The 10,334-nt window shown below is 40.8% G+C and overlaps 1 protein-coding gene across 1 annotated transcript in view; it reads left to right on the top strand.

Moving 5' to 3' along the window:
• LOC101855539 (CUB and peptidase domain-containing protein 2) overlaps positions 1–10,104 on the top strand; it is a gene marked incomplete at its 5' end in the record, with an annotated part of 11,680 nt that extends 1,576 nt beyond the window's left edge. The window contains 4 exon segments of the mRNA XM_005112189.2: positions 1,439–1,604; positions 4,037–4,132; positions 8,360–8,501; positions 9,689–10,104. Coding sequence (XP_005112246.1) covers positions 1,439–1,604; positions 4,037–4,132; positions 8,360–8,501; positions 9,689–10,012 — 728 coding nt within the window. The 3' untranslated portion in view covers positions 10,013–10,104.
• Between the last annotated feature and the right edge of the window lie 230 nt (positions 10,105–10,334).

Here is a 10,334-nt window from a genome sequence, read left to right as displayed (position 1 = left end):
ACACACACACACACACACACACATGCATAAACACACAAACATACACACACATTAACATACACACACACAAACATGCACAGACACGCAGGCTTACAGTGCTCAAATCGGCGAAGACGGGGGTGAATGAATTACGATTTAGCACCCACAGAGCAAACAGGTACAAAGCAAAACAAACACATAGCGAACAGATTTTCCGGCACTGGATGTGTTCTTGATCGTACGTGGAATTTTTTGCATTCTAAATACGCACATAACGAAATTCGTACTTAACGAAATGATTTCTGCACCTCACCCATTCCGATATGCACGTACAATAATATACTGTATTTGTCCCCTCCTTTTTTTTTCTTCGTTTGATTTACGACACCGTTGACTGTGATGTAATATCCCGGCTCTTTGTGTGTCACGTGGAAAATATTGAGTTCTCAACTTCTTCGCGGCGTCATTGAGTTAATTTATTCGGTGTCCTAATCCATAGATTTTAATCATAATATTCTAGACCACGCATTGTCATGGTCGAAGCCCCTTTGTCTTGTATAAATAAAAAACAAAAAGCAAAAACAAAAAACAAAAAAATCAACCCAACAAAACAAACTAGTTTTTTTGGTACGCACTAGGGTTGGGCAATGAGTCGCTTTTGGCGAAATCCGGATAATATGTTAGTGCACCTCTTGTGCAAATATAATATGACATAAACCGCTTCGTCCAACGGGTTAGAACCACTTCGACAAACGGGTTAGCATCACTTCAACAAATGGGTGCATCCACTTCGGCAAACGGGTCAGGAAAGAGAGTTAGGAGTCTGAATTCGGATAATGTTTCATTGAGAATTATCCGGTTATCCTTATAGATTAACCGGATTTTGCCCACCTCTAGTACGCACCATGAACGTGCAAATAAAGGGAAAAATAAAGCACTAGTTTTGTTGAAGTCACGTGAACACTCCAATATTAATAACGATAAAAATAATAAATGATAATAATAGCAACAACAACAACAACAACAACAACAACAACAACAAAATAATGGCAATAATAATGATACTACTACTACTACTACTACTACTACTACTACTACTACTACTACTACTACTACTACTACTACTACTACTACTACTACTACTACTACTACTACTACTACTACTACTACTATCTAATAATAATAATAATAATAATAATAATAATGATGATAATAATATTATTATTATTATTATTATTATTATTATTATTAATATTAATAATAATAATAATAATAATAATAATAATAATAATAATAATAATAATAATAATAATAATTATGATAATAATAATAATAATAATAATAATAGTAATGAAAATTTTAAAAATAATAATTTTTTTTACATCTTAAAAAGAGCAGTAATAACATTAAAACAAAAATACTGTAATAATAAACCCCAATGGTTCCCTCTTTGCCCCAGGTCATGAGACCGAACCCCTGAGCTATCCCTCCATCGTCCGGCTGGTCCGTGATAACTTGGACAGCATCCACTGTGGCGGGGTCCTGATCACTGACCTGTGGGTACTGACCGCCGCACACTGCAGAGCGCGCTACGCCGTCTTTGCTCAGCACAGCTTACGTGAAGGGTACAGCAGCAAGCCCCGGGTTGTTGGAGGATGAACCAGTTTGGATACCACTTGTCAAAACAAACTCAGTGATGGTTTTGTTTGTTTTTGTAAAGTGTTTTACGGCGCTCACAACTGCATAAGATCATATGAGCGCGCGGGACACACCTACTATTTTCAGTTGGTAGGAAATTTTGAATTTTGCCCGGGTGGCGGCCGAAGCCTACTCTTATCGATTTTAGACCACCAAGGGATCTTTAACGTGCGCAACTTGCACACGGGCCCTCCGAGATTTTACACCCTTCTCCGAGAAGGCTAGGTGTAGAACTTTCCTACCAGAAGATCAGGGGTGTGGCAGAAAGACAGCAGTAAGGAGGAGCCAAGGAGTAGCAGTAAAAAGGCTGCAGCAAGAGTCAGGAGCCCAGAGGAGGGGGCAAAGGAGGTGAGGGGGTGGGGGCAGAAAGTGGAAATGAAAGCAGACAACAGAACATTGGTAGAGAGCAGGAAAGGATGTGAAAGGAGACAATTTTAGAGAAGACATTTTTTCGGTCGCTACCCGGATTCGAACCCGGGACCTTTGAATGAGAGGCCAACACCTTAACCTCTAGGCCACGAGAGCCCCAGTGATGGTGCTCATATGACCTTATGCAGTTGCGAGCGCCGTAAAACCTCAGCTAAAACAAAACAAACCCAGTCATTCCGGTGTGTCCTACTTGACAAAATTCTATTTAAAGGAAATAAAATGAATAATATGCCTATTCTGACCACATGTACACAACCACTAGTATGCCGCCTAATAAAATATGGACGATCCAACCTGAATTAAACAAAAACCAAAACGGAGTGCTTATTGGCCCACTGGAGCATATACAATTTCCCCTACAACATTTATTATTTGCCCACAAAATTGTGAGTTATCTCCCCTGTGTTTGTCGCGGGCCCCCCCCCCCCAATCCACAAATGATAATTTTTCAATGAAAATACAACTGCAAAATCCCCATTAAATATCAGAGAAATTATTTTATATTATAATTATACACTTCTCTAAGGCTTAAGTTAATATTATATTTTACTCCTGAAAGTAAGTCAATTTCTACTATCCGATAAAATTAAGGAGTATAGATATGACTCCCAAACCAACAAAATCCTAAAAGATAACAAAAACTCATTTGTGTTATTAAGGATACCGTATGCTAATAGTAATAGTCGTATTTATTATTTATTATTTAATCTTATTAATCAAAAACTAGAGAAAGAACGAAAAGTCATCTCATCTTCAAAAATAGCTCAACAAATTAGTCCATCAATCACATATTTTAAATTGAGAATGTACAGTTTTCCAATCTAATGCTAAAAATAAAAAGATGAACAATAGCTAAGAAGCTAGAGAACAAGTTGGGACAATACCATGTATGAAATACTTTGAAAAACAACGCATTAAAATTAAATGGCCCATGTGGGCCAAGAAGCTCCAGCTTATTTGCCCATGTGGGCCAATAAGAGCAGCCAAACCAAAAATAGAAAACAGGCTGCACAGTGGCAAACGCAAGGGAGAATACACTTGGAAACCTCAACTCAGTGCGTTCTACGTCACTAGCTAGTATGGACTCAGCCGATGACACAAATCACTTTTACTGTCTTACCCCCTACCCTTACCTTGCTCTGGAGTAGCTTGCTCCTTCTTTCCTATCCAACATCTATCGTCATTATCTCCCCTCCTTCTTTTTTGTGTTGGTTACTCTCTCTTGTATCACCTCTAATCTTAGGCACTTATGACTTTATTGTGTTGCAAGCATTGCAAGTGCCGTAAAGCTCTTTCTAAAAACTAAGGAGGATGGCACGGTTTGGAAACCACTGTGCCTCTTATTCCTTTTACTGTCCTGACCCTATTTCTTCCTCTAAATTTAACACTTACCCGTGCCCCTACCCCAAAACCCAATACTTACCCCTATCCCAACGCCTACCATTAAACCTTACTCTTACCTCTACCCATACTCCTACCCCTACTCTACCATGCCCCTATCCATACAATACCCACACTTTTACCCCAACCATACCCCTACCCATACCATACCCCTACCCATACCATACCCCTACCCATACCATACCCCTACCCATACCATACCCCTACCCCTACTTCTACCCCTACACTTACCTCTACTTTTACCTCTTGATTTTTTTGGATCGATTGATCAATTGATTGATTGATTGCTTGCTTGCTTGCTTGATGTTTTGATTCATTCATTAGTTCATTCATACTGTCATTCAGTCATTTATTTATTTATTTATTTATTCACTTATTAATTATTTAATCATCCATCTTTTATGTACTGAAATTTATTTATTTACTTTTTTATTTCTTTGTATATTTATCGCCACCTTAGCAATAACTATGTTTTGATGGAGTGTGGGTGGGCGAGGTTGCAGCTGTATCTCGTATCTTCTCTACACAGGACGCAGTACACCCAAGGCCGGTTCATTATAAAGACAATACGGCACAGTCAGTACAACAAAGGCCGGCCTTTTGCAAATGACATAGCCCTCCTCAAGTGAGTCTTTGGGTGCACATGTAAACACAGGCTGTAGGAGACTGCTACAGGGTCCATGTGCTTCCCTTTACACAAACAAAACAAATAATAGGTCGCTTTTAAGGACAAACGGGCTAACCCAGATTTCGGGGGTTTCCAGAAATCTTGACCTACACCAAAAATGGGCGTTGCTCTAACTATAGAACTTTGGTTTCATTAGTGTGTATACACGTATTTGCTTGGTTATAGAGAAAACTCTCCTTGTCTTTTTAATAAACTGAACAAGGGGCAAAAACTTTACTGTCAATTTTCTCAACACAGCATTTTTCGGGATAGCCCCCTTGCGCTTCAAAGCGACCAATAGAAGACCTGGGAAAAACAACAAGGTTAAGTCACATTTTCTTAAAAATAGAGTTCTGCATACGATTCGAAAGTGACGACCATGAGCTATCTATTAATGACACTAACGAAGCGCTATTCTGTTCCTACGACCATTTATTCTTGTTAAAAGATGTGAAGCCTAAATGCAACAACAAGGTCAAGTCCAGAAAAAAGCGTATTAAGCCCACTAATCACAGCTCACGTGTCTGTATTTCCCGAATGATGTTTTTGCTCATTCTCTCGAAACCATCTAAATGTGACTTGATCTTGATATTGTTCTCAGGTGTACAATTGTAAAACATCTAGACCATAATTATTGCAGAGCAAAGCAAGGATAAATGCGCTATATTATAATATAAAAGTCCCTCGTGTGACCTGCTTGTGGTGCAAGACGGATGACGTACCACGTAAAGTTAGATCTTCCTTTTATTGGGGTCAAACTAGAGGTGGGCAGAATCCGGATAAATATCCGAATAATAGGATAATCCTCAATAAGACATCATCCGAATTCAGACTCTTAACTCTCTTTCCTGACCCGTTTGCCGAAGTTGGTGCTCCCATTTGTTGAAGTGATGCTAACCCGTTTATCAAAGTGGTTCTAACCCATTTGCCGAATCGGTTCATAACATATTATTTACCGAAGAGGTGCACTAACATATTATCCGGATTTTGCTAAAACGACTCATTGCCCAGCCCTAGATCAAACTCACCGCTGATGTATGGTAGAAAAAAAGGGAATGCGCTTAATTCCACCACAGACGCACCTAGTGCAGTCAACAGGACATTGAAAATGCGTTTAATTTTAAATCACAATGAGGGCCGGGGTACACCTGGAGGCTATCTCGCTTATTACTGGACCGAATTTTACCACATTTCACACATATAACAAGCATAGTAAGGAGTCTTGAAATCCGCAATCAAATTTGAGAAAAAAGTTTCGTTTCCATGGATACGCCTCCATATTGGATTTTATTGACATGTCTTACGTAATGAATACCGCATTTATCACTCATGTAAATTGATTGTTTTTTTGCATGCGTGTTTACAAACATTAGATCTAAAAATGTGTCTGTTGTTTTTTCCCTAATCGAATTAGAACATTTTTTATGAATTTTTTCCTGAGGTAGCATTCAAGTTTGCGAAACATCCGTGAAAATCCACACTCCAGACACCACCACCAAAAATCTATTCCATATATCAAAAATTCAACAGACAAATTTTTAGTATTACCTCTTCTCTTAATTCTGTGAAAATTTCATAAAGATTGGTTGAAAAATGGTGGAGTTATTCAAAAAAGTATAGACAAAAGTAGCATTTTGAGAAAACGGCCGATAAAGAAAAATAAAATATTGACTTTATGAGGAAATGGTGGTAACAAACATGCCCGGTATGGGAAAAAATACGGTTTTTGGGGTTCTTATGCCATGAAATAGTTGTAGGAGAGGCTGAGGAAGCTAAAAATGCCTACAACTCAAATTCCATGATTTTGAGCCGAATTTTGATTTTGGGGGTGTAGCCCCCCTCCCCTAAAGGGGGGATGTTGACATGTTCATGCACAGCAGAGTTGTATATGGGCTGATTTTAGAGCATGCATCAAAATAACTTTGAGTGTGTATCTAGCTTACGATTATTATTGTTTATATTGCTGCTCATTTATATTATGCATGTGATTGTAAGCCTACTTGTGTGTGCATGTGTGTGCACGTGTGTGTGTGTGTGTGTGTGTGTGTGTGTGTGTGTGTGTGTGTGTGTACTCGTGGTGGAACACCAATCCAATGTGCCAGGATCTGGACAATAAAGATGTATCTTATCATATCTTATCTTACTTATCAATGTCATACTCATAACTGTGCCGGAACAACATGGGGGAACTGCTGCTTTTTCTTTCTTCCTTCTTACTATCGTCATTTTCCCTCTACTTCTTTTGTATGTTTACCCCTCTCTTGTGAACTGGTATTTCCGGGATGCCATTATACTACTTTATAGTTGAAGCAGACTTTATGCTGTTGGGGCTAGAGAGGTGAGCAGAGTAAGCCTGATTCCCCGTTTGGACTTCTCTATTGACATCCACCCCTTGGCGCTCATATAATAATAATAATAATAGATAGCATTTGTATAGCGCATATCCCCGCTCAACAGCAGGCTCTATGCGCTTTACACTATATTATGACCTTATGCAGTTGCGAGCGCCGTAAAACTTAACTAAACTTACATTAAAATGACACTGTCTAAAACGTCCTCCTGTTTAAGACAATCACTTTTCTCCTCGACGATGGGTGGCCGTCTTGGACAATTTAATACATCAGAATTACAAAATTCTATCTGACATTTCTGGCCGTTTTGTGTAACCAAGATCATGAGGTCAGACATCAAACTTTTGTCTGCTTTTGCAAAATCGTAAGATTATTCGGAGTCATTTTCAAGAAGATAATATTCAAAGAATTGCATTTGAAACAGCTTGAGGTGTTGTGAAAGTCGTATTTTTTAACGTCGAATAATTTTTTAAAGCTAGGAACTGAGCAAAGAGGACTTCTAGGGTGGTTGGCGGGTGCTCTGGTGTGGTTTGCTTCTTCTGTCCTATCGAACAACTATCGTCTTTATCTCACCTCCTTCTTTTTTGTGTTTGTTCCTCTCTTGTAACACCTCTAATCTTCACCACTCTTATGACCTTGTTGAGTTGCAAGTGCCGAAAAACTCTTAAACTCTTACTAAAACTAAACTAAAAATCTAATCTTTCTACTTATATGACCTTATTGTGTTGCAAGGTAGGCCCAGAACAACATACTTAGGGAACCTAAACAAATGGGTAAGAGGGAAAAATCAGGGAAACGTAGCTTTTCTGAGAGCATCCGAGCAAAGGAATGAATGGAAAATCATGATCGCCGATGTCTGTCGCAGATCTGGCACTGGATGATGATGATGATGTGTTGCAAGTGCCGTAAAACGTTTACTATAACAAAACTAAGGAGAGGACTTTGTAGTTCTAAGGTAGCTACGTGGCATCGGTTTTGGTGGGTAAGCTTTTGTATCTGCTCTAGTGAATGTTCACCAAACTTTCCGGGTTTGCTCCTTCTTTCCTACCAAACATCTATCAGGGGGCTCTCGTGGCCTAGAGGTTAAGGTGTTGGCCTCTCATTCAAAGGTCCCGGGTTCGATTCCGGGTAGCGACCAAAATATTTTCTTCTCTAAAAGTGTCTCCTTTCACATCCTTTCCTGATCTCTAACAATGTTCTGTTGTCTGCTTTCATTTCCACTTTCTGCCCCCACCCCCTCACCTCCTTTGCCCCCTCTTTGACTCTTTCTGCAGCCTTTCTACTGCTACTCCTTGGCTCCTCCTTACTGCTGTCTTTCTGCCACACCCTTGATCTTCTGGTAGGAAAGATCTACACCTAGCCTTCTCGGACAAGGGCGAAAAATCTCGGAGGGCCCGTGTGCAAGTTGCGCACGTTAAAGATCCCTTGGTGGTCTAAAATCGATAAGAGTAGGCTTCGGCCGCAACCCGGGCAAAATTCAAAATTTCCTACCAACGAAAAAGTATTAGGTGTGTTCCACGCGCTCATATGACCTTATGCAGTTGCGAGCGCCGTAAAACCCTATACTAAACAAACAAACAAAAAACATCTATCATCCTTTACTTACCTCCCTTCCATTTTTTTGGTTTGTTTTATTTTTGTTACTCTCTTGTAACACGTCTAATCTTCGGCACCTAATAACAAATAATATATAGCATTTATGATGCGCTTTTTCGTTTTCTAGAAAATGCTCAAAGCGTATTACATTTAATATATAAGACCTTATTGTGTTTCAAGTAGGCCTACAGTAAAACGCTTACTACCGTACTGTAACTAACTAAACTTTCACTTTCAGGGTGGTGAGTCCTGTGAAGCTTTCTAGAGCTGTCGTACCGGTCACCATTTTGGACCCGCAGACGCGGATTGACGAGAACGCCACATGTTTCATCGTGGGCTGGGGAAGCACAATGGGGACTGGAGACGCATCTGTGCTGAGGGTGAGGAGGAGGAGAGGGGGGAGGAATGGAGGAGAGGGAGGAGGGAGGGGGGAGAGAGGAGGAGGGGGGTACAAAGTGGACTGGTGACGAATCTGTGCTGAGGGTGAGGAGGAGAGAGGAGGATAGAGGAGGGAAGAGGAGGGGAGAGGAGAGGAGAAGAGGGAGGAGGGGAGAGGAGGGGAGAGGAGGGGTGAGGAGGGGAGAGGAGAGGAGAAGAGGGAGGAGAGGAGAGGAGGGGAGAGGATGGGAGAAGAGAGGTGAGGAGGGGAGGAGAGGGCTGGGGGAGTACTAAGGGGACTGGTGACGAATCTGTGCTGAGGGTGAGGAGGATAGAGGAGGGGAGAGGAGGGGAGAGGAGGGGAAGAGAGGGAGGAGGAGGGGAGTACAATGGGACTGGAGACGAGTCTGTGCTGAGGGTGAGGAGGATAAGATACGGTAAAGGGTGGGGAGGATGGGAGGAAGGGAGGGAGGAGGGTAGAAAAGGAGAGAAGAAGGGAGAGGAGGGGAGGAGAGGGAGGAGGAGTCATGAAACGGAGATCACTGACTCGATAACACACACATTTGAGGCAGATTGGTGAAATCAAGCGCTCGTCAAAATACAGAAAACGAAAAAAACACAAAAACAAACAAAAAACATGCATTTTTTCGCCAGTTCGGAGATTTTTATTGAATTTTTTGTGTGTGTTGGCTCAACCTCTTTTATATGTCCATATAAAAATACTTTCCATGTGAATTTGCTGAAAAACATAAATTGAAGGCACACAGCGTGTCATTTTCTGTTTGGCGGCCATTTTCTCGTTAATTTCACCACTGAAACCATGTGACCTCATTTCCTTCAATCACAAATATCTTGAGTTCTATTCAAGATAGATGGATATTTATTTCAATGAAAGTAAGGCAAACGAATCATCTTTCAGATGATACCTCTACTAATAACTCCTCAAGCCCCCAAACTAACAAACGTCTTATTCCACCTCGTCGTGACAAAAAACCGTAAACATCTCAGTTTTAAAAAACATCTTTTTCTTCTATTGTTGTTCTTTCTATCAATTGTAATTGGCTTGAAGTTAAAGATTCGAATCTCTATACAATTGTAATCGCGCTTAAGTTAAAGAGAACAATCTATGAAAATGTAATCGTCCCAGGTTATTTAAAAGTCGAATTCATACAATTGTAATCGTCCCCAGGAAGCGCACGTCCCAATCATGACGTCACAAGAATGCACCGACGTCTGGGCTAAATTCCACCATCCGAAGAACGTGACGTCAGACCAGATCTGCAATGACGTCAGGTACAACCCCAGCTCTGCCTGCGCTGGCGACTCTGGTGGGCCTCTGTACTGTCAGTTCGGTGGTCGAAACTACCTGGCAGGCCTGACGTCATTCGGACCCAAAGGCTGCAAGCGAAACGAGACGTACCCTCTACCCACTGTGTTCACCAACGTCTCAGCCTACCTGGACTGGATAGTCGACATCGTCAAGAACGACTACCACTCTGGACTACGATTGTGAATAATTTTATCCCGCCTTCAAAATTGTTGCGGGTTTTCTTTTCCATCTTATGATGAAATGATATAAGTTTAAAACCCCTTTCAACACTACAACGTTTTTTTGGGTTGTTTTTTTAAAGAGGCGGGAGCACCGAGTTGAACGTGTTTTTTTTTTTTAAAGTAAGGTTTGTTGTTCCGGTACAGTTATGAACATGACATTGATAAATCAGCCAATTTACAATTCTGCTGTGCACAAGAACATCATAATAATATTCCCCCCTTTAGTAAAGGTCTAAAGACACTTCATTCAGTGGCACTAACCTAAGGGGGGGGAGGGGGAGGGG

This window comes from Aplysia californica, unplaced genomic scaffold (assembly GCF_000002075.1).
Source record: "Aplysia californica isolate F4 #8 unplaced genomic scaffold, AplCal3.0 scaffold01205, whole genome shotgun sequence".
NCBI classification, from domain to species: domain Eukaryota; kingdom Metazoa; phylum Mollusca; class Gastropoda; order Aplysiida; family Aplysiidae; genus Aplysia; species Aplysia californica.
Note: the sequence above shows the minus strand (reverse complement) of the source record. Positions and strands in the feature narration are given on the sequence as shown.